Here is a 25,497-nt window from a genome sequence, read left to right on the forward strand (position 1 = left end):
ACCTCTGTATGCACCTGAGTCTTTCTCCCATTCCACACTTTGAGTCACTTGCACTTCCTTCCTTCTGAAAATTTGTAGGTTGATGGCAAAAGTGGTTCCAATACCACATATCCTCAAGAATGTTTTCTCCTTTTTTGTTTTTCCTGATGTTCTCCTTCTGCTCTGGGTCATGACAACCTGCTCTGTGTCTTGTGTCATGGAGAATTTCTCTCCACATTTTCCAGATCACTCTTGCTCTTTTTATACCTTTGCCCACTCTTTGTTCTTTAGAACCTTTCTCTGGATTTTCCCAGTAGCTGTCTTTGGCAGCTCCTGAACAAACTCCACCTGAAAGGCAAAAATGCTCCCTGTAGCCAAATAACTTGTGGGTAATTTTCCAGGTGCAACAAAAGATTGTGAAAACACTTTTAGCACAGGATAGCTGGGGATAAACATGGGAAGCTGCACAATCAGGGCTGAAATGGTGGAATTCCTTACTACACCTTGTAGCTACTGCACAGACAGTACTTGCAGGGAGATGTACCACGATCTCTAGGAGCTGAATGCTTCAGCTTTCAGGACAGGGAGTTCCTGGTGTCTTTCCTAGTGAGAAGAGATGGATTCCAATCCACTGATGCTAGCAGGAACTTTTGTTTTGATTTAGCTATCTGTCAGAGGAGAGCTCAAGGTAGAGCTGGTTAGAATGGAATGCCTTGCCCATTTGAGCTGCTGTGAAAACTCCAGCACTCCAGGAAAGAAAGACTGGGCCCTCATGAAGTAAAATTTCACGACCATTGCCTCCCCCTGGGTCCATTCTAGCACACACAGCCAACCCAAGGCTGCAGCTGCATCAAACCCTGTCATCTCCTTTTATTTTATCTAACTCTGGTTGGAGTGTTTGTCAGAAAGGTGTTGAAAAAGAGCTGAGGTGGGACAAAAAATGCACAACTTCAGGTACAATGAGAGAACCTGTCTTTTTGGGCTGTACTTACCTTCCTTGGATACTTGTATGGTGCAGTCACCTTCTTGACATGTTGTTGAAGCTCATGTATTAATTGTTCTGGATCATGTGATACAAAAGCAGGAGCTAAAACAACGAAAGCTTTGACCACCTGTGCCACAAAAATGAAGGGGTTCCATTAACTTCCAGAGGTGGCAATAAGGGAATAATTTTTTTGTGAAAAGTGAATGTCAAAATTCAGAATGCCAAATCGTTTTTTTTATTTTCCCTTTTCATTAGCTGTTTTTTTATCAACTGCTGTGCTATGAAGGACTCATTCTGGAGCAGAGAATGTTTTGCTATTTTCCACTTTTTTTATAACTTTATACATTATTAAACTTTCAAGAAGTTCTAGTACAGAAAATAAAGAGAGATTAAAATCTTGTCCCAGTTGCTCAAAGAAATGTTGCAAAGTTGGAAAAATATAAAGCAAAAATTCAACACTGGATATCATTGCCACCATATGCTTAGTAGTGAATGAGAAATAATCAAAATTTCATTGCTTAGACAAAAAGATCATATGATTAGTCTGAAAAACTAATTTTTTTCCCCACATAAAAATCTGCAAAGAAATAATCTGAAACTGTAAGATCTGTCAGGGTATGGATTTTAAAAATGTTTATTCCCACCTAATTTCAAAAGTCTGCAACACTGAATTCCAAGGAAGCCTGGTACATATAAGGAAGTTGGTACTTAGTAGAAAGGGTATTTATTTTACGTTTTTCCCTATTTTGCTTTACCTCCCCTCGCACTGGGTCGGGACTGCTGACAACGGCCGCCTCCACCACTGCTGGGTGCTCTATCAATGCACTCTCCACTTCAAAGGGGCCAATGCGGTACCTGGGGAGCACAGAGACAGCTCAGCCCAGCAGCAGGGACCAGTCCTTGGGCTTTCCAGGCTGCATTTCATCAGGCAAATCTGAAAGGAAATGCCTTACCCAGCAGAGTTAATGATATCATCAGCTCTTCCAACAAACCAGATATATCCCTCTTCATCCATAAAGCCTCTGTCTCCAGTGAGATAAAAATCTCCTCGCACAGAGGCAGCAGTTTTCTCTGGATTATCCTGGCAACAATCAAATATTTCCAAAAAGTTATCTTATTGTTAGTGAGTTGTAATGCATTTCCTTAGCAGTGATGCTAAAAATGAACAAAAAATTGTACTCAAAATGAGTGTGTTCAGTACTGCTTTATATTTTCACTGAGGTGTCACTACCTCAGAGCCTTATGATCCTCTACATGTGAGGGGTTTGTGCTGTAGCTTGTGTTTGTGCTGTTGGTCTGGTTTACATGTTGTGTATGACAGGCATCTGTACAAAGGTTTCTCTGACTGCAGTGCCTGAGGGAATGGGGGTACCTCTGACAGTGGTATGAGGGAATAAAATACCTGTGCCTTGGAAAGCCTCCCTGAGATTCTGATGTGTAAGAGTAGAATTTATTGGCTATCCTTCAATAATGTTTAAACAAAGATTAGAATGGAATAGAGGGAAAAGAGTGATGCTCTGAACATGAAGGGCATGGCACATATCTGGAACAAGGTATCTCCTGGTTCATGTTGCATTTTGAAGCTACACTCTGTCAGTCAGTCTGTTCCTGAAACTATGCACTGATGAGGCTCAAAGTCCTCAAGTAACCCAGTGAGACTTTCTGAGGATCCTGCATGGAATTCTGCTCCTGGCAGCCCTTTGCCCTGGGTCTCTCCCGAGTCCCTCAGCAGACACAGACACAGCGAGTCAGGCTCACCAAGTACTCGGAGAACAGACAGAAGGGCCGTGTGGGTTTCACTCGGACAGCAATGGTGCCCTCTTCTCCTTGAGGCACAACAGCCCCATGCTCATCTACGATCTGCAGAAAGGACAGACACAGCAGGGCTGCTTTGATCAGCTCAGAGGAACATCTGCTGCAGCTCAGTGCAGGGCACAGAAGGGGCACAGCACTGCCTTACTCTTCTACCCACAACTGCCACATACCTGCACATCATAAGGGGGAACAGGTTTTCCCAAAGAGCCTGGTTTAATTTTCATTCCTTTCATATTGGCACAGATTGTCACCTGCAGAATAGATTTTTAAAATATTTTTTAAAATTGTTGCAACCTTGTAAATTTTATTATTATTTGCATTAGACAGGACTCCTCTTTGTAACTTTGTTGTGACAAGGGCTGAATCAGGACCAAAGCACTGTGGTTCTCAAGAACATCAGATTCTGGGATGTGAGCTGCTTTAATATTTTTCATTAAAACCTCACACAGGACAAATTGATACCCAGAGCAAATAATCTATTTTAGTTCTGCTTTTGAAGTAAAGACGGTGAAGGGTTTTAATACCAGTAATTAAATTTATTGCAAACGTACTGTTTCGGTCTGGCCATATCCTTCATGAATATCCACCCCTGTCTGGATTTTCCACTTTGCCAACACTTCAGGATTGAGTGCTTCCCCTCCAGTTACACAGTGCTTCAGACTCAGGAATTTGTAGCTTGAGAGGAACAGCAAATGAAATAATTCTCTTAACTCTTGCAAAGCACAGTAAATAGACTTAACTGAACAGCCTCCCTCAGCTTTCCAAGGAAGTACACCTAAAACTTCACAAGCTCCTTTGGAAATGACAATCATCACCCTGTTATGCACACCTTGACTAGAATCCTAGACTGCTTGAGTTGCCACTGAAGATGATGTGGTTTATCTCTGTGGCAATAGAAGTAGGTTTTTCTGCTGGAAAATGCATGAGAAAAAGTGTTTCCTTGGGAGAGCTGACATAAAAGGAGGAATCTGAACAAGTACATCAAATGTGTGTGGAAAGCTCAGTTATGTGCCAACATCTAAGCTCAGATATAACACAGAGAATTTTCTAGAGCAAAAGGAAGGATGAATAGATACACAGAGGCTGAACTCTGCTAAACCTGGATTGGCTTTTGGCAGAATGAAAGACCTATGTGACAAGAATGAGTACATTACCAAAGATGTGAAACTCCTTGCAAACCACTTCTCACAAGCTGGCTATTTTACAGAGTAACAAGACAGGAAGAACAGCTGCCAAATAACTCTCAGCATGTGGAACTCCTCTAACTGCTCCCTTCATTCTCAAGCATGTGAGAACAACTCCATGGTGCACCAGTAACTCCCTGATCCAATGCTGCCTAAAACATTGACTTAAATTGAACTGTGAAGCCTAAGTTCAGAGGAAGTGACAGCTTAAAAAAAAAAATCTCCTTTGTTTCCTCAGTGCTGTCTGTTCAAAGACCCAGCCCTGAAGCCCATTAGCCTATGGTGTGGCTAATTCTTCTCACATTTGAAAATAGAGAGTGGTCTTTACTGAGAGCAAGCTTTGCTAATTAGGCTTCCTTGAACTGAAAAAGAGAATTGAGGAACCTCAGGAACTAAGCATGCAGAGGTGTCCCAGCATTATAGCCCAGCCTCCCTCCCCTCCCTGCTGTACCTGCTCACATCATGTTTGACCAGCATGAGGAAGGCAGTGGGAGCTGTGCAGAAGGTGGTGATGGGATACCTTGAGAGAGTCTAGAAAAATAGGAAATTACTGTGCTGAAAAGAAAGTGTGATGCTGGGTCTGACCTTGTGAATGTGCATGTGGTTAACAAAAGAGGCCAATTTTGAGAGGCATCAATCAGCTGATTGGTTTAAAGTGCCTTAAGGGAAGAACAGGCACTCTGGCAACTCACTGAAAATTCAGGAAAACAGAGCCTTAATTCAGGTTTATGCCATATTCTGAATACTGGCCCACCCTCAGCCTGCCCCCAAGGCAGCTGGAAGTCCATACCTGAAGTAAGGTTTAGATTCAATATTGGGCAATACAGCAGTGATCCCAAGATCTTTATATCCTGCATCTTTATCCAATTGTCTTCTACACTCGAGCAATGACACATGGCTTAACCAGGAGGGAAAACATTTGTTCCTTGAGTTTAATGGGCACCCGATGGAGGGATGATTCCTTGGGATGTGGGAAGTACTATCCCTGCTGCTACTAAGCAATGGCGCCCATGGACTGGAGCCCAGTTTGTTTCCTTCACTTTTGTAAAATGGAAATAAATATTACAGTATAAAATGTTAAGCTTACCTCTGCAATAACTTCTGGTTTAAACTGTGGCATATTGTGGACAAAGACACAGGATCCACAGATCCATGGTGCAAAAAGACTGCTCCAAGCTGCTTTTACCCAGCCAGTATCAGAGGTGTTCCACATTATATCTGAAGGAGTCAATTTCATCCAATACCTGATTAAAAAGCAGAGATGAAAGAAATGCTGCAGAGAATGTGAGAGACTCAGACCCAGGTCACAGCAGGAGGCTTCATTAGAAGATGTGGTGTCAGCAAATGGGGCTCTGTAGAAAGTTTCAGAGAGTTGAAGAGTCTTAAATATTCTCTGATTTCCCTTCCTTCCCTCCTGCTTAATGTTTTGAGCATTTATTTTTCTTGTGAACAGTGCAAGACATCTTCATCTTGAGTTGCAGAATCTGGATCTAGAGCAGAACCCAAACAGATCATCTGGAATAGGCTTTCCCTACCCAGTGCAGTTGAGACATCAGCTAAGTCACAACTCATTTCTCCAGGAAACTAAACAAGTTACTTTTCTGGCCCCTTGATGACCAGCTTCCAACTCAGAATGCTTTGGGAAAAGTATCCTTTAATTTTCAAGATGAGGAAGAAGCAAGATCCTACAGTCATGCAATGCCTGCATTTACTGGAATGTTATGGACTCATGTTCAGTTCAATGCTGATCACAGCACTTAATCAGGACCCTGGGAGGAACAGCAAGGTAATACCTGCCACTGACTGCAAATCCAATGCCATAACTGCTGTGGGACTGCAGCACCATTTTTGGGAAGCCCGTAGTTCCACTGGTAAAATAGATCAGCATTGGGTCTTGACACCTTGTCTTGACACACTGATGGTCAGCAGATGCAACCCTTCAGAAGAAATTATGTATTCCAGTCACTATGTGCAGCTTTCCACCAGGGCAACAGCATTTTTATAGTTTAGGAGTTCGACAGGAAAATTGGCCAAAGTGAATGATCTCACAAAATAAGTGGTAACACAGGTAAGAACAGTTAGAGAACACATTTTGCTTGTAATGAGTATGCCCTGTATGCCAGAACTTTTAAGATATGAGCACCTATAGAATATTTCAGTGACTTTGTCTGCAACTGTTTTAGCAAGGGCACTCCAGGTGCTGATTATGGAGCAGCAACCAGAAACCAATGAGCAAAAACCAGCCCCCACTTGAAATCAACTAAGGTTATTACACCAAGTACATTGATCTTATTACAAATAGTAGGTCATTAATGTTCAAGAGACTGATGGACAATTCAGATTCTTTGAGCTACCAGGATAGTATAGAAAAGAAAGAACTGAGCACCAAGAGCTGGCAATGGTATTTTCCCATTTAATCAAGAGCCATTAGAATGGGCTCTGGCAGACAAGCTCTTAACAATTGTTTAGAACTCTGTGTGCTTGTCTGGTGATTACAGTAGAAGCAGAGAGCTTCTAAAAACTGGCAGGCTGCGAAGTGAAGCTGAAGGACATGAACTAAGCTCCCAAAACCTGGATTGGATGAACCTCTACCAGTATAGTAACAAATCAGGGAGTTGACAGAGGAGTGCAAAAATGTAACTTACTTGTATTTTGAAAATTACTCCCACAACTCAGCAATGTCTCCTGAATGATACAGCTCCCTCCACCTCAAAGAACTGGAAAGAAAAGAGCTGGATACTCACGCAAGGAGTTCTTTGAAGTTCAGCCACCCATCCCTGCTCCCTTGGCCTACAATGAGTTTACTTTTCAGGAACTGGCTGCCAGACAGGACAGATTCCACTGCAGGTGCCAGCGTGTCATTGGTAACAATGCACTTGGCCTTTGAAGCCTGGAGTCGGTATAAGATGTCTTTGGCTGTTAGTTGGGATGTTCCTGGAATAAGGACAATTCCTGGAAAAAAGCAAGAGGTAATTGAGAAAACTCAGCATTTCCCAAAACTACTTGATTATGTCTCTCTGTTGATGCTGATTGTATTCATCATGGATGTTTCTCAGTTTAAAAGCTGAGTAAAATAGATCTATTGAATTATTAATGACACTAATTCTCTAAGTTCTTCCATTATAAATTCAGCTCCCTTCCAATGTATGTGGTCAAGTGTGGCCTTTGGTTGCAGCCATTCAGCCCTCGCTGGCTGAATTGACTGATTTTGACTGACCATGTCTGGCCCTGTGCTTCCTGTGTGGGTGCTGCCAATTCTCCTTCTAGGCAAAAGAGCAGCTGTAGAGGCCCCAAGAGAATATTCCTGTTTGCATTTTCTTCACCCTAATCTAACAGATGGCTTGTGGGCTCTGTTTGCTTTCTGCCTGCACCCACCGAGTCCGTGAGTCACTCACCTGCTCGCATGCAGGCCACATTCAGGAGCCACCACTCAGGAACACGAGGCAGAATTGCTACAATTCTGTCTCCTCTCTGCAAACCACAGGCCTCAGAAAGGACATTGGCTGTCTTCCTGGACAGAGAGCCCAACTCCTCAAAGCTCCACTTCACCTCCTCTCCCTTATCATTGACCCACCAAAAAGCTGGATTTGCTGGTTTTCTTCCATCCTACAACATGCGAGCAGATATTAAACTAAGACAAACTTTAAAAGGTTCCACTTCAATATAAATCACCCTTGGCAACTCCTTTCTTGGAGTGATACCCATCTTTCTGACAAACAAAATAAAATGGTGCTAGTACTATCCAGTACCATTAAAAAAATTGTATCATTTGAGATTTGCTCCACCATGTCCTGGTTTTGACTGGGATAGAGTAAGCACTGCTTAGCAACAACTAAGTGAAGGAATTTCCAGTTTTTCACACTCTGACAACAAGTTGGTGCATGAAAACTGGGAGAGATCACAGACAGGACAGCTGACCTGAACTGCCTGAAGGGATATTCCATCCACAGGAGGTCCTGCTCAGTTTATACCCTGGTGGGAAGTTGGTTGAGAGGTGCCAGTTGCTGTTTGGGGATAGGCTGGGTGTCCATCAGGGGGCAGGGGGAAATTGTGTTGGGCATCATGCATCTTTTCTGGGTTTTCTTTGTTCTTCTCTCTTTTTTTGTTATCTCCCTTTTCATCACTACAATTTCTACTAATACTTCTAAAATAGTGATAATTATTATTAATATTCTTTTTATTACTATATTTTATTTCAATTCTTAATCTGTTTGTTCCTTCACCCATGGGTTTTACCTTTTTTTCCTCCTGATTCTCCTCCCCATCCCATTGGATGTGTGTGTATGTGTGTGTGTGAGATCCAGGGGCTCTGTGGTTCTCAGCTAACAGCTGGGGTTAAACTACAATTCAATGTCTATAAAATAAAAGACAAATACTACCTTTTCCAGTCGTGCCCACTCATCTAAGACATCACTTGCAAAGTTGAAATATTCTGGCACTTCCTTTTTACCCTGATTTACAGATTCATAATGGGAAGTAATCTGAAATGTAAGAAGCCGGTTGTTTCCGTGGAATGTTCTGGAAGGTGACCTGAGAATCCACAAACACTGAGGAATCCAGGATTTAAGAAATGTTCTCATGATAAATGATGTTTTATCAGATGGTGAGGGGAAGGAATCAGGTGTACATCTAAGGAATCAGTCACCTGGAATGAAAGAAAAGACATTTAAACCAGACAGTTATTGGATGCTGTCTTGTTTCTGATGCTGGGTGAACTAATGCAAACCAGCTTGAATAAATAGGTTGTTTGAACACATCCATGCTATCCCTATTATTTTATGTTCCTCCTTTGCTTGTAAAGGGATTGTGCACTGCTTTTCATTAGAATATTTGTCCTTTACTTTGTCAGCTGATGAATGACTCTCATATCTCATCTCTAAAATTTCACTTGCCAGTCCTTTTATCAATATCTATGTCTGGATTCCTGTAAATTTTATATTACTTTGCCTGCTTACAGAAATGAAATACCACTACTTTTGAAGTGTTTTAGGAGACTATCACCTTGACTTAAAACTGTCTCTGTAATTATGCTATGCCCTAAACCTGCACTAGATGGCGAGTCACACTGAATTTATGGACCAATAAAACTGATGAATTTCTGATTTGTTTTCTAATGAGTTCTATTTTCTTTGAGGGCATGGAATAAACTCAAAATAGACAGTAGGTGAGCAAAGGTAAAGTGCCAAAGATTTCCATTTGCTTTGCACTTCAGCTGAATTGTGCAGCTTGGGAAAAGATACATGTTGTAAAATAAACTTGCAAAGAAAGTGCCAACATTTCCAGCTTCTCCTAGTCTTTCCTATACAACACACTGGTACATGTGGAAGAGACAGAACTGCTAATGCCACAGGTATTTAAAGGCCAACCTTGAAAGTCTAGAAAACTGCATTTTCACTCACAGGAGCTGAATCATCAGATAAACTTGTTTTGAGTGTAATTAAATCCTTAAGGGTGTACCCATATATCTAAGGGAATTTTCCCCCAAATTTTATGAAATCAGCTTTGTTTTTAAACTTTTTTGTGACATGATGTTGTCATTATTTAACAGCCAGCAGCACATACCTGTCTCCCAGTGATTCTATGCACTTACTTTCACATTTGCATTATTTATTGCAAGAGTAGATGTAGTGAGAGCTTCCAGTGCTCAATGCCAATAAATAACAGTAACTGGCATCACTCTGAAATCACTGCATTTGTGAGGCAAACTAGAGAAACTGAGACAGAAGGTGCACATGTCAGGCATGTCTCAATGGCTCTTGGCCACATATTTGACTCAATGACTCTTGGCCACATGGTGTGAGTGGTAACTAAGCAGAAGGCTCTAGAATATTATTGATCCTGAATCCAGTGTCTCCTGCTGACTGTGACTTCTGCAGAGGGCAGATTTCCCATAGGTCTCAAACTACAAAGCACAAAAAGAAAGCCAAAGCTAGCTAGCACTGATGAAGAATTGCACAGAATGTGATCTTATCTGCTCTGTGTCTAAAAGAAAACATTGTGCTCCACCAGTTCAATTCCACTAAATTTCACTCCTTTCCTCATTGCAAATCTGTCCTGGCAGGATGGACTGTTGTATGATCCTCCTTTTTCTGCAGTTTCCTTTCAGGACATAGAGGTTAGAAACCCTCTCCACGATGGAGCCTGTTTCCTGGTAGGAGGTTTCCAGGAGGGATTTAAGTTGATGGTTATTTGTTTTAGTGGCAGACAGTGGAACACCAGCTCTCTCGGCAAATTGTTTTGCCATCCTACCTTTGTTCTGGGAGCCTTAGGCTGTGTTCTGAGCTTAAACACTGCCTGCCCAGCTCAAACAGGCCTTGTTAGTTTTAACCTGCAATTCTGAGAGATGCTTTTTAACCTTACTAGTATGTTGCTTGAAAGACATCTTTGAAAAGGAGCTGTTATGAAGAGAAAGAGACCACAAAGTCAAATGGGAAACTCTTATCTTTCTGCTTCTTTTTCTCCTTTAGTACCTGATTGCTGAATCTGTATTTATGTGATCTTATCTTGCAAGCAGCCTGAATACACAGCTCCTGATTTCATTAGGCACGCTCTGCAAGTACTAATGGAACACATCTCAAGGTGCATTACAACACAAAGCTTTTGAGCCTCATAGAAAAGAGTTTGCTGGAAACCCAGCCCCACTCACAGCAGGCATGAAAACAGAATAAATTGCAGCAATATGCCCCCCAAGATCCTTCACCCACAGAAAATGGAGGCTACCACATCAACCCCCATAATGAACATTCCTTCTTTTTAGTGATGCCCTCCTGAATAAAAAGTCTCCTAAAGGCACAAGGTGCTAAGAATACTTCTTACTCCCCAAGAAGAAGAAAGAGTCATTTTTGAAGGAATTTCTTCTTGATTCTACTAATCCAGACCCACCTGTTTTCAAGTCAGCTCTGTCCTTCATGCCACTGAAATGCTATGTCCTTTGTGCCTGGTCTCCTCTACCAGCTACAGCTCTGGGGGTAAAGTTCACAAATTTTATCAGAGTTTAAGGGTCAAAGATATTTCTACTACAACTATGGACCTGCAGGTGTTTACAGAAATAATTCCATGGTAAATTGAAGGAATTCCAGTATCTCAATATTTCTGTAAGATATTTTTTAAATGTTCTGAAATGGCTGTCTGAGGAGGCCTCATAGTTCACATGCACAGCTGATTGCAATCCTGAGGATGAATTGGTACATGTAGCCCCTTTCATTTATTGCACAGAAAACTGTGTTACCACTGAAAACCAATGGCAAAATCTGGCTTAAACCACAAATTAGTAGCTTACTTGAGCTACAACTTGGCCCTTAAGTACAGAAGGGAGCCTCACAGACAAGACATCAAAGAGTTACAGACATTAAAGTTACCTGTGCAAAGAAATGAGAGTTTTCCCCTGACTTCAGCACACTCTCAGTCCCACAATTAGTAGATCCATAAGTGCAAGAGACAAGCAAACACTAGGCAGAGGAGCAGCCCTCAAATACTGTCCCAGGTACCTGACCTGCTGCTTTGTCTGCAGCCCTGACAAGAGAAGGGTGTCTAATTACACTTGGAACCCGCGGGTGCTTCTGCAGGCGAGTGTTTCCTCCTGTGCTCTCTCACCTTCTCCCTGGGTTGTTTATTTTCAGACACAGAAAACCCAACTTCCCCATACTTCTTCCCAACTTCTCCGCCTCCCACAACCACTACTAAAGATGAGGAAGTACTTAATTAATTTAATTTTCCCATGGAAAGGTGCAGTTGGCTCCACTGGCAGTAAACTTATCAACCTTATCAGCCTCTTGGTTTGGCTGATACAGCTGCAGACATTTCAGCAGCAAACCCTACTGCTTAATGCTCCTTCACTTTTTTCTTTCTCAGTATCTGGATAAAGGCAGGACAAGATGAAGAGACATCCATTTTCCCTTCTTCTATTGCTGTTTCTCACAGGCTTCCTGGCAGCAGACAGCATAAGCCCAAGTGAAGCAAAGCTAAAGAAAACCAAGCTCCCCAAAATAAAGAAGGAGAACCACGTCCTCTTGCTGAAAAAGAGCAACTTTGACAGAGCATTGAAGGAAACCAAATACCTCCTGGTGAAGTTCTGTGAGTATCCATTTCCCCTCTCACCCTGGTGGCTCTGCAGAGAATGGCTGATGTTGGGGCACTCAAGAATGCTTGTTTTACCATTGCTTTGTCCCCTGGTAGTCCTTGTTTGTTTTGGTTTCCTCTATGTATCTATTTCTGATTGTAACTGCAGTAATTTATTCTTTTTTGGGGTGGTTAAATACCAGTCTGCTGCATAAGACTGTGCTGAGTTAGCATTCTTTGCTTCCACAGCCTAATTTTGCAAGTGTGTGTTTCACAGCAGTGACGGCTAAAACATATTAAAAAAAAACCCAACCAAACAAAAGTTAATCAGAGAGTGCTTTTCTCCCTCTTGCATTTTCATCAGCACTTTGTATGAGATTTTTTGGATCCATCTCTCCTCTGTGAGCATTTGGGCTTTAGGGGTTGTCTTTTTACAATGTTTTGATATCTGTAGTTACATTATATTGTTCTTTTTCCCCAAAAGGAGTACTTGATTAGGTAGAGGCAGGTTTGTGGTCCTTCTTTTAAGGTTCATGTTCATTCCTCCTGGGGGACAAAACTGGTGGGGTTTTTGAATAACTAACCTTGTTATAAGGGCTGGCCATCAAGTACATCACAAAGGCAAAAGCGAAGAGGCAGATCCTTGTGATGTTACCCATCTAAAAGTTCAGGTGCTGCATAATTTCCCATGCCCCAAACAGGGATCTGCACTGGCCAGCAGCTTGCTGTTAGCAGGAACCCTTTGATCAGCATAAGGCAGCTGTTGCTTGGGCTTGACCTTGTTCTGCTGAGCCAAACTCCCTGAACTCAGTGCACACATCCCCTTAAACTTAAATTACACAAACACTTGCCAAACCCGACCCCCTTTGGCAGCAGGTGCCAGACACACCCCAAATTGTTCCATATTTGGAAGGGACATTCAAAATTAAGGCAATATCCTAATTTTGCAGAAGTGCATCTAATTTGGTCTTTTGCATCACTACCAAATGTGAATTTTACTGCTGATATATAATTATAATAAAATATAATATATAATAATAATAATATAATATAATATAAATATATAAATATTTTATATAAATAAAAAGAAAATAAAAACATAAAATAAAAAATTTAAAATAAAAAATAAAAAATAAATAAAAATTAACAGCAAATTTTAAAATTAAAAAAATTAAAAATAAATATAAAATTTAAAAACTAAAATTAAAAAAACAAAATATAATAAAATATAATGTATAACATAAAATATAATATAATAGCAACAATAACATATTATATAGAATAAAATATTTAACTTTAATATTAATATATAATATACTATATGATAGTATAGCAATAAACAATTAAACTGATCATAACATAAATAAAGAATATAATGAAGACAATAAAGATAATAATAATAATGACGTAGTGTAGGTCAACCTGAAATGAAAACACTTATACTTTCAACAACAAAATCTAAAATACACTAACAGATTCAGGAAACAAAATATGTTTGGATCATACCAAACATTTCATTAATCCTGAAACAAGGTTATAAAACTTCAAGTGTTTTTAATCATTCAGAATAATCACATTAGAAAATTATTTAAAATGTAGTGTTTTAAATTTTTAGATACTTCTGAAAGTGTTGAAATTTAGGAAGATTTTGTTTACTAATTGTGGAGTATTTAAAGCTATTTGCCAAATTCAATCTGCAGTTGTGTACTGTTTTATTTCTCTAAAGATGCACAATTTTGGTGAAAAAGTAACTTACCAGAAAAAAAAAGCCCTTAGTCATTCTGTATTGTAAGAGCTGTTTCAAAGCACAGCATCCAAGTGACCAGGTCAGAGGAGAGTTTGTAAACAAACTTTCTTGGTGCTGGCAGAGATTATCAACAGGGAGATATTGCAACACCCTTCAGGATTGCAACCAAGTATGAGTAGAAAACAGACATGAAAAAATTCAGAAAGAGACGGGAGATGGAGAAAGAATTGTTCAGAGTAGCTCAGTGACTTGGGCACTCCAAGGATGTGGGGGTCTAACCAGGTTTCCTTGCCCCTTCTTCAGAGCAGTCTTGGACCTCTCTGATCTCTCACCACCCTCACACCTGCCTTCTTCAGAAGGGAAGGACAAACAGACTCTTCCCTTCCCCACCACATCTTCCAAAACACAGAGATGAGGCTCTGCTCCCCAGACACACGTTACTCCCGGGATCCTCATCACTCTCTGCTTTGGATCAAAGGCCTTACTGAAAACTCATGGATTGCCTTTCCCCACAACCATAAAGGCATCCACAGTCCCTGGCAAGAATGATGGACTCACTCCCGGGAGTGATGAGCTCCACAGCACTGGTCCATGATCTGGAAATCACTGGCCTCAATCTCTATAGAGAGCTCCCTTTGGAGACATGGCACTGAACAGCCTCTGGGGCAGTGAAAAACTGTCCTGCAGTGAGGCACTGCCCTGGGCTGTAGGAAACCTGGCTCCATGATGCTGAATGAGCTGATTCATTTGCTGTAATAATTTCATTGCCACAGCACAAGGAGACTAAAGATGGGACCTGCACAGAAAAGCCATAAACCTATATCCTTTATATCCTACTTCTAAAAAGTCTATCTAAATAAACAACCTCTACCAACAAGGAACTATTAAAGAAACTAAGGTAATGTGAGAGAAAACAATATTGCCCAGATCACCCAGAAAATCTGTGAGGCTGCCAGGAATTAGCTTCAGAAATCCAGAATGAATGTGAGACCTGAGATCTTTTTCTTCCTGACTCATTAGAGATCACAGAGACAGAGAGTGGGAAGGAATCCCAGGCTTCCTAGAAGGTGGGATTTCTTCTGGGGCTGTACCAACACCAGAAACATTTGAGCTACAAACTTTCATTCAAGACTGTGCCTTAGATCACCTGTCAATTATAAGAAAACCTTTCCCTGTTGCTTTATGTTATTTACTTACCAGTCCCACAGTATTTGTCAGGTGAGGTTGGCTTTGACGTTTTCTACCCAGTGACGCCCAAGCCCTTTTAATACTGGTCAGTTCCACCCTGACAGTGTCCAGGTCTGCCTTCCTTCAGGAAGGGTTGCTATAAATACATGCTGACTTTCAGCCAGGCAATGCATGGATCCCTCTGGAGCTGGGCAAAGTTCACAGGGCAAGCACTGAGTGTGAAAACAAAGCATTGACCCAGAAACCCAGCGCTCTTCCTCTCTCATCCCAGCTCTTCTGTGCAACAAAACATGCCTGAAAACCATGCAAGTGTCACCCAGCAATGTGTGAGTCCTGCCCAGCATCTCATCTCAGCACTCAATTGAAAGTGCTCTGCTGGTGCAGGTTGTGGCATCTCCCAGTCCACACTAAACTGATCTTAATTCCACACAAATGCTTCTGAGCACAGGGAATTCAGAGCACTCGTCACCAGCAGAGATCTGGTAGATCAGAGGTAGGCCTTAGATCAGTGCTGCCTGCATGGGAGAGTTTCAGTGTTTACACTGCCTGAATAGAAGTCCCTCTGTTGACTTTCACTGCAGAGAAAAGCAAATAAGCACCATAAAAAGTCTCAATCACTCTAACAAATATGCCTATCACAGAGAGAATAAAGTTTGTACACTTGCCAAAAGCACAGCCTTCAGAGCACATGCTAACACCATTTCCTCCAACTTATCAGAAGAATTCATGGAAAACCACAGACCTCAGTGAATGCTTGATTCCCCAGCCTTCTGAGAATGTCTGCTGCTGTTCTTTCCAGTGAAAAGTTTTCAGATCCTAGATAAACATGGGGATAACCTAAAGACAAGCACACAAGTGGTGCAGACATTGTGCTGCTGCTTTGTGTGCTAAGCACGCTCCCACTTCTGAGAAGGTGATGTTTGCCTTTTCTAGCAGAACATTTGTACATCTAGTGAGGCACTGGGTTAGCCACAGTATTCCTGCAACCTGGGACTGAGATAATGACATTTAATAGGCAAGATGAGGGTTACTCTTGAAGACAAACATCTCCTTTTTAAGGCACAAAAGCTGAAGGTGATGTTATTAAGAATAAATTGAAGTTACCTGCAGCAGAATTACTTACTAGCATGGGTCCCTCATGTAGGTGTCTCTCACATGCTTATTTTAATGAATGCTTGCACTAACCCAAATTTAGAATAGACCCTGGTGTTTACATAGAAGGAAATCTCAAATTTCCTCAGTTAAGAAGTAGAGAGGTCAGCACCAGAGGTTATGGCTGTATCTCACTCTAGAAGAGAAGGGGAGAATTCAAGGTCACACAAGCAAGCTTGCAACTGCAGCAGGATTAACATCCTTCTACTCTGATAGGTTAAACGTGAATCTATCCTTCATCTCAAGACTCTTCTACAGAGAAATTTTTATATCTGTAGTGCAACTGTAAAAGCAGCCTGCACAGATGAGAAATGGGACTGCTGAAATGGTTTTGTGACCATGTCAGAAACTAACAGCTAGGAAATCAGTATCTGCCAGGACAACAGGCACATTCACAATGACTGCTGCAATCCCTAAACCACCAGTTCAGACAGAATAATGAGATTGGAGGACACCAGCAATTAGCTAAAGGAAAATTAACTCATTGTGCTTCTATGTACAACCACTTCAGGAATTCTTTAGGGTCATTAAACACATTCATGTGTCAGCAAAAGATTTATCTGTCCACATTTCAATATATTTTAGCTCAGTAAACTGCACCATGAAAAAGAAGAAGCAGCTTACTCAGGTTGTCAATGCACTGAAGAGGGAAGAGTCAAAATACAGGATTTCTGGTTCTCTTCCCACTTTTAATTTTCAAACCCTTACTTTATCCTTGTTTTTATTTATAAAAACTACTGATATGGAAACATTCTCCCATTGTTAATACAATGCTGTTCTTGAGCTGACAGCCTTTGGAGGGCCTCTTCCTTCTGGCAGCTGTGGCACAGCACACTGGTTTACACAGGTGTCCTGCCACCCACACTGCCTTCCCTGGTGACCTTGTCACAGCTCTGCTGCCTCTTATCCATGTCTGCTTTGTTGTTCCCTGCTGATGCTCCTCGAGTTTGGAGCCTGTGATGCCACCTTAGCCCCAGCAGCTGCTTCCTCATCCCATGGCCTGAAGTGATCGGTGTCAATAAAAATCTAAACCAGAGGAAGCCAAACAAAATTCAAGAAAAGGCTCCAAAGAAAAGGAGTGATGATTTCCTGCAACACTCAAACGACTTGAAAGATAAAGCACCTGGGAGGCAAACAGAGAATGAGTGGAATGAAAAGGAATTGATGGAGAGCTGAAGAGGAGTCTAATCACTCAGGAAAGCAGGGGAAAGGTGCATGATGGATGTTTCCACATGATTTCTGGGTAGCCAAGGAAACAGTTTTTATCTGGCTGTTCACTCACTGAACTTGTGTCTCACAGTTAGCAGGTTAATGGTACTTAAAGTTCTCCTGTCTCTGACTGCAGGAGTCATGCACTTCTCCCAGCTGCAGCACAGAGCTACTAACTCCACCAACTCTCATTATCTAAGCCTGCTGCTTACATTCCTAGTTAGCTGCAACTCTGACTACTCAGGCCATTCAGTGAAAAGAAATCATTGCTAAAATATCTGTTTGGAATTAAAATATTTCAGAGAAAAATGGATCCTACACCCTCTTTCTCCCAGACAATTTACCTAAATGTCTAGTGTCTAAGCTTAATATTTCTGTTACATTTGTGAAACTTCAGCTTCTGTTTCACCAACAGTTTATTCTTCCCTTTCTTATTTCATTGTGCAAAAAGCATTTCAGCTTCCACTTTCCCAGCTGTGGTAAAACTGCTGTGCAACCTTAGGTTATTAGGAAAAAAAAATCATTGTACTGAAATTGCCTCTGGTAAAGTCAGCTAATTCAGTAAAACACTGACTTAGAATTAGCTGAAAGCTGCTGGATCCTGGTTTGCTGTGGGGTTTACTGCTCTGTCCAGAGCCACACACCCTCTCTCTTGGACAGCCCAGTGACTGTTCTGGGCTAGCCCTGCCACCTGCAGTCTCTGTGTATCAGCACTCTCAAATTGCACTGCAAGTACTCCATGTCTTATTGAATAGTCCACCTTTGCAGTCATTTTCAGCAAAAATATTTCATAAAGGCTCAACACTCAGTGTCCCTAGAAGCAGAAGTATTTTTATAGGGTAGACAGGCAATTTCTTACATTGACAGGTCAGAATTGCAGGTTTTCTGCTGTTGTCTCTAGAGCATATTCGGGTACAACTGGAGATAATTTTCTCCCCCTTTTTTTAGTGCTAGGAGATAACAAATTACAATCCTGATGAGGGAAGGGTTCACAAGACCATTTTTATCAATTGGAAATAAAATATTAAAGTTTGGGTAAAATTTCTTTGAAAAATCATAATAAGCTTATTTGATGAAACACTAATTTTAGAGGCAATTAGAGCACAATTTGGGTTTGGACTGTTGTATTCAGGCTTATTTACTTTATTTAGAGAAGCACCTTCTCTTCATCACATGGTATCCGAGTATCCCCTGAGCAGACTCTAAGTTTGTTCTACTAACAGGAACCCTTTGGCATATTAGCAGCTGGAGCAGCTCTTCCAGTGCAGGGTTCTGTGAGCCTCTGCCAAGATGGGTCTGTCTGTGACTGGATGTGGAAGTTCCTAGCACTATCACTTCAATATTTGGAGAAAATAGCATTATTTGATGCTAATCTTCACATTTGCTGCAACAGTAAGGTGGAAGAAAATGACTGATGGCTGGGATTCAGAGCAAGGATAATGATGAATAATGCAAGGAATGTAACTCAGCACTGAGTTAGAATATGGATTTATCTTTCATGTATTAGAACTCTTACAGAAATGTCCATTTACTTTTTGGGTATAACCACATTGGGCAATGTCTTCACATCTGCTATTTTGTAAAAGAACAAAAGACAGTTGTTTTGTTACATTTATGCTTTGGTGTGCTTGTACAGTTATATATCTGAACATGTGTATACACAAAAACACCCATATACACACAAAAGAACAAACAATTTTATGAAACCAAATTTAACTGCATGTTCTTCATCTCTTCCTATTTGCAAAGTTTATTGAAGAAACAAAAAAACTTTATGTGCCTAATCTAAAGAAAAAAGTTTTGTTCTTTATAATTAAAGAAATTTAACAAGACAGAGTATCTCAATTTCAATCAAAATTCAGGTTTTTTTCAACCCAAATTGCAAAAATATAAAGCTCCAGGCCTTTATCTCTGACTTGTCTTGGAATGCAGAGCAGTCTGTGTGCCTGCTTTCCTTCTCTTGTCCTTTTTTTATGTTAATATAAGTTTACAGCTCCAGGGCCCAGCCTAGGATGGCCCCTCTCCTTCCACCAAACACACAGCTGCTGTTTGAGCTGGGGAAGGGCTGGCACACAGGACAGCATGAGGAATACATGTCCTTTCAAACATGTATTTTTGAAAAATATTTCAAACACCTTTCAAACACCACACTCTGCTCCTCTCTTTCCCTCCTCCATGTACTTTTGTACTTTCTGCATTACAAAAGTTTGCCTCAGTGAAGTGCTGATCATTGAGTCCTAATGTGAGCAATATTTAACTCTATCCTTCACCTCTCTTAAACTCATATCCAGCATAGTCAGTCAAATTACTTTTTAATTGCTCCACATGTTTTCCCAACAGAAGAATATTGAAATGTTGCTGGTTGTTCATCGTGATTGGTTCGAGGACATTTGGAGTGTGAAAAACCAGCATCAATACAAAGTAAATATAATCCCTCATTTACTTCTGAGTTATAGAAGACTTATTCAAACCCTCCAGCTAGCGCTTGACACAACAACCTCCACTAGAAAGCTTCACACTGTGGCTTATGTAACCCATTTGCTTTTGATTGGCCTTTTCCAGATGTTACTTTATCTCAGTCTTCTCAGAATTTATCTGAAGAATTTGCTGAGGCTGCACGACAGCTTAAAAAAGAAGCTCCAAGAATCCAGTTTGGCAAAATTGATGTGACACACCAACATGACTTGAGAAAAGAATTTAATATTCAAGCCTTTCCTACTGTGAAATTTTTTGTGAATGGCAGCAGGGAAGATCCCATAGACTGCAAAGGTAAACTGTCTCATGCACTGATAAGATAATGATCTGTAATGACAGGATGTACCCATCTATTACCCTGCTGAGAAGAAAAATACAGATGCTCAGATAAAAATACACAAGGTGGGAAGCTGGTTTGGCCCATGGTGTTAAATATGTAATTGCCTCTGTACCAATGCAGGCACTTGAATCTGAATTCATCTTCCAAGGGCATAACTGAGTATTCTCTCTATTAAGTTCACAGAGTCAAATTAATTACTGGTGTTATTCCACCAAGTACAGAATTGCCCCAACAAGACAACTGACTCCCAGTTGTTACAATAAACATTAATGAGTTATGCCAAACAAGAACTGGGTCCCTAAACTGCTCCATTACTCTGCTGATCCACTGCAATTCCCATGGGCAGTGTGCCTACAGAAACAGGCTGGAGCAACACTACATCTAACAAAGAACTGGGAATTCACAGCGTCCTTAACATACAGATCCACTTCCTAAGCTAAGGAAAATAATTTTGCCATTTAGCCATCAGAGGGAGCTCATATGTGGCTTAGAATAAAACATGGAATAATTTGAAGTATTTTACAGAAAGCTATTAAGCAAAGGCAACCACAGACTTGAGCAATCCCAGAAACCCAGGTCTTATTAAACATTTTTGTTCACTTTTAGTACATTCAAAGAAGGTTATGTTTTTCATAAAATGATGAACTTTTACAGAGGTGATAAAAATTGCTTGATTTGGTCAAGCACCTCTTGGTGTACTCAGCAAATACAGGTGAGGTGAGTCACAACTTTAATACAACGAACAAAAAAAGGAACCCAAAGTTTCCCTCCTGAACTTGTACACAACCCAGTGCTAAGATATCTTTAACTGCTGAGCCCCCAGTGGCTCCTGCTGAAACCTGATCTTCAGTATTTTTAGCAACTTGCTCCTCCTTGCTATTGAATTTCTTACCAAGTTCCCAGCACCCAGACTTGTGCAAACAGCAGCCTCTGCACAAATGCCACCGAAAGCGTGATGTGCCATACTGAACTTCTATTAGAGGGGCTGATGCCTGAAAGCAAAAGCCCCCACCTTCAGCCTCTGATTAAATCTACAGCATTGACAAGAAAACCTCTCTTAAACTGGTAAACCTGACAGATTTTCTGGTGTGAAACAGTGAGCACAGAGAGTTGTAACAGCACACACACAGTTGCCCTGCAGCGGAGAGTTGCTATTTCAGGCACACTTTCTAGCAAGATGCAAGAATTGGGAAACTGGCTGCTGCTCTGTGCTTTTTACAAGGCATTCAGCACCAATCATTTGGAGCACATGTACCACCAACAATGGCTTAAATTACATTTTGTTCACGGGTAAATGATTATGTGCAACACTGAGTAAAACCTCACATACACGTTTGGCTTTTCAGCCACTGAGCATTGGCAATTGGAAATGTGCACTGGCCACCCAATGACTTCTCATACAGGACTTGGTACATACTTCATGGCACAAAAAAACCCCTGCAGACCTTACTTAAATAAATAAATTAATTAAACTCTTTATGGAAGATGGAATTTTTGAATGATGTCCCTGGCAATGGACATAACATGAAAGCCAAATTCTAGGCTTTGTGAAATCATCAGTCACAACTGCAAGGTCAGAAATTTGCCAGTACACAGGCTGAGTAAAGGAACTCAATAGAAAGATTAACCACACAGAAAACATGCTTAGGGGCTAGAGCACTGACATAAGTGACAAGACCTCAATTCTCCCTTTAGAGAGCAGAAGTCAAGCACTATGTGGCCACTAGATACTGCTCTGCACTTTGTTCTGCAGCCTGTACACTCCAGGGCAGATGACTGCCTGCTTCACTCAAAAAAAGAAAAGAAAGTATTTTAAACTAGTTGCTTTGCTGTCTGCTGCAAAATTGTGGCAGTAAAACAGTCTGACTCAATTTTGATCTTGTCAGACTGCTAAAATGCACAGTATCAGGACTTGCATCTCTGATAATCCACTTGTACCATACATCTTGACTCTAACACTTTTTCTTTTTAATGTATGATTTTAATTAACCCTTACTCTGGTCCAGCAAGCCTGTCTGTCATACAGAGATGAAAGGGCTAAGATTTTAATGGCCTGAGCCTCAGTTTCTTGCCTCAAATTCCTCTGAAAACATGATAGTTTAAAAATGTAATTTTAAAAGAGATTCAATACTCTAAAACTTCTGAAAGCTTAGGACAATTTACCAAATAAACAGACTGACTATAATCTCAGTAAAAGTGGTAGTAGTAATTTGGAAGCCAAAAGATGGAACAATCCAGAACTAAATGACAACTTTGACACTTCAGCTTTGTTTCTTATGTCTAAACTGAAGTGATGCTATGGCCCCACAGAGGCATTTTAACACGTCTCTGTGCCTATCAGATCCCTCCTGCAGCATCAAAGGAACAATTTTGGCACCTAATGTAATTGAACAAACAGTTCAATAAAATCTGCAATTGGTTTGAAGTCATTCTGGATTAAACCTTAGGTCGATAGCACTTTATAGCTTACTGTGATTTTGGGACACATGAAATCTTGCAGGACAGGTTTCCTACCTGTCTGAATTTCCTCATCTCTATTCTCCATGTCCATTTAACTGGATGTAAAACCATTTGCAGAGGTCTCAGAAAAAGCTGTACTGATCCACTGTTGGTCTTCTAGAGTCACAGTAGTTTAAATGGTGATAGAACCTGAGGTTGAACTTGGATACCTCAAACCCCCTCTCAGTCAGCTTAGACCTCAATCCTAAGGAGCCCAAGTCCATTTGTATTCAGCATCCCTCTGCACCTCCACTGCCTCTTTCAGATTGCACAGAAATTTCTGCATTCATTTTGATTTTCATTTTAACTCTCTTTTCCTTCCACAGGAGTCAGAAAAGCCTCAGCCTTTATTACATGGGTAAAAAGAAGAACAGGACCTAGCACTGTTTTAATCAACTCTACTGATCAGGCTGAAGCCATGATAAAAGCTGGTGATTTAGCAGTGATTGGCTTCTTTAGGGTAATTATCTGGAAAACTCAAAAGGCTGGTTCTGTTCCAGCTTTGGGATGTACTGCTTGCTATCACCAACACAGCCCACACATCCAAAAGACCAAGAACTCACCAGAAAAATGCAGACCCTCAGTTTTCTCCACATTTGAAAAATAAAATTTAACAGTCTCTATGTATTTTTTCACACTTTTAGACAAGCAGAGGCAGAAATAAGGGAATCTTACACCACAGCACATTTCCTTAACCAGTACCTGGGCACAGAGACCCTGAGATCTGCTTCTGAGAGCAGGGTGCTCCAGCAGTGTCTGCACAGCTCTGGCTGGTCACAGCAGTGTTTCCTGCATCCTCAGAGAAAGGCCTTCTGCCAATCTCCCCCAAATTTTCCTGATGTGAAGAAGGACAAATCTGCATGGATAGGAAGTCATAAAGTATTCCCACTGTATAGGATCCAAAACACATAGTCCTCTCTTAAGCAAATTCAACCATTTTCCAGAGCAGAATAAGGTTCCTAGGATTTGGGCTGAATGCTAGTGATCAACAGTCAGTAGAAATGCTGTCAGAGTGAATAAAACAGGAACAGCTTTTTCCTGCTTTTTCAATGTGTCCTTGAGATCTTTAATATCTGGAAATTCAATCAAGGATTTTCTCTAACTAAAGTGACTTTTATTCTGATATCTCTCTGCCCAGTTAAAAACACAATGTCTGGACTCATACCTGAACTGATAATATCCCAAATGTGCTGGCTACAGCAGACAGTCCAAGTTCTGTGGATATGAAAAACAGGATTCATTACCAAAATGCCCCATAGTTACAAAGCTGGTGAGCACATAGAACATAACAGGACAAACTGTGAAAATGCTCAGTGCCCAGAATTTTGCTTTGCAGCAATCTGCTTGCAGCCATTTAGGAAGGAAGGAAGGCAGTTTTCCAGTGCTGGGGGAAATTGAGAAGCTCTTTCTATCACAGTGATGCCAGAGAGTTCCCTGAACCACACTGATAGCAGATATTGCCTGCAGATGTGTTTGACTGGACACTGGTTTAGCTCAGGGCTGAAATGACAATAGATGAGCTTGAGCTAGGGCATGTCAGAAATTTAATGGGTAAAAGCCAACAAAACAGTGTCCAAGGAAATTAAGAGCTGTATTTGGGCTTCTATTACTCACAGATTGCTCACAAATATGAGTGCCAGGATGTGTTGGAAGGTCTCAGCATTGAAATTACTATTCATCTAGCATGAAATAATTGATTAAATCAAATCTGGAAGTGCTGTTGCCTTTCATCCTGCTTATTTACTATTAGTTTGAGGGTGGACAGCAGAGTGACTATTTGACAGATGCAGGAGTCAAGGTCCCTGCCTTGAAGAGCACTCAGTCAAAAGCCCCAGATGTGCCAGTCAGCTCCTCTTGTGAGCAGAGAGCCCTCCTGTCATCCCTCACCTCCTGCCAGCTGTGCAGGGAGCAGCTGGCACCATCCCTCCCAGCCTGCAGAAGGCTTTGCAGAGGGTGGCAGTGCCAGGGGAGGGCAGGGAGGATGAGATCAGTGCAGGGAGGACAGAGGGGACCCCCCACCATCCCTGCTGACCCAGGCCAGCCAGCACAAGCTGTGTCACAGCACTCCTAGGATCTCCCCTTAGAGGTAATCCTGGAAAGCATTATCCACTTTACAATTATACTTGGCTCTTTACTTCACAAGATTTTAGGGGCCTGCTTCACCTGGAGCTCTAACTCCTACACATCTTAGCAGGATGTAGGGCAAAGTCTTAATGAATACTCTTTCTGGGACTAGGAACTTCACAATGACAGTGTGGAAGTTTTCTGTGAGACAGCCAGAGATGTGCCAGAGATGCCTTTTGGGATGACAGCCAGTGAGGATATCTGTGCTAACTACGGTGTCCAAAGGAACTCTCTCGTTGTGTTTAAGGAGGTAGGAGTACAAAAGTCTAGCAGGTAAGGTGTGGTGACATCTGTGGGCTCTGGAAAGGCAGTTTGGGAATTTTTCAGGTTATATATACATTTTATGCTTAAGGATCTGGATATAGATTATATTGGATATTTCCAATCTGCATTCTAATCAACATTTGCTGCCAAAGTTCAGTGAGATTTGCAGACATTCACCTCTTTTTTTGTGTGTTGCTTTTGACCGGGAAATTTCTTCCAGTCCACAACAGAAGTGGCCAACAATGAAACCAAAACTGCAGAGAGTACCAGCAATATTTAGACTAGGAAGTAGTCAGACCAATGATTTCCTGAGTGAGCATATCTCACAGATAGTGTGTATCGATGTAGGAAAGATCTTTCAGTATGTCAACATTACTGAACAAATTAAAACTGTCAGCTGTACCTTGAATTTTAGCAGTAATCTTGTTCTGCAATCTAGCTGTGACAATCATTTTACAAGCTATGGAATTTCAGTTGC

General features: G+C 41.1%; 2 protein-coding genes across 2 annotated transcripts in view; one reads left to right on the plus strand and one right to left on the minus strand.

Moving 5' to 3' along the window:
• LOC118692759 (acyl-coenzyme A synthetase ACSM3, mitochondrial-like) lies at positions 1-15,021 on the minus strand. Its single transcript, XM_036392804.2, has 14 exons — positions 14,966-15,021; positions 8,343-8,608; positions 7,359-7,569; positions 6,708-6,915; positions 5,757-5,900; positions 5,051-5,207; positions 4,415-4,494; positions 3,331-3,454; positions 2,950-3,030; positions 2,723-2,824; positions 1,918-2,045; positions 1,720-1,819; positions 972-1,091; positions 1-327 (listed from the first exon to the last, which is right to left on the minus strand). Exons 2-14 carry the CDS (start codon positions 8,541-8,543, stop codon positions 241-243), a joined length of 1,743 nt encoding a protein of 580 aa, XP_036248697.1. The 5' UTR covers positions 8,544-8,608; positions 14,966-15,021; the 3' UTR covers positions 1-240.
• The window catches only part of PDILT (protein disulfide isomerase like, testis expressed), a 24,216-nt gene continuing 9,706 nt past the window's right edge, over positions 10,988-25,497 (plus strand). The window contains 7 exon segments of the mRNA XM_036392560.1: positions 10,988-11,022; positions 11,529-11,631; positions 11,634-11,688; positions 11,815-12,036; positions 19,880-20,086; positions 22,958-23,091; positions 24,868-25,005. Of these exon segments, the coding sequence (XP_036248453.1) occupies positions 10,988-11,022; positions 11,529-11,631; positions 11,634-11,688; positions 11,815-12,036; positions 19,880-20,086; positions 22,958-23,091; positions 24,868-25,005 (894 nt within the window).

The sequence above is a fragment of the Molothrus ater genome, chromosome 16 (assembly GCF_012460135.2).
Source record: "Molothrus ater isolate BHLD 08-10-18 breed brown headed cowbird chromosome 16, BPBGC_Mater_1.1, whole genome shotgun sequence".
Lineage (NCBI taxonomy): Eukaryota > Metazoa > Chordata > Aves > Passeriformes > Icteridae > Molothrus > Molothrus ater.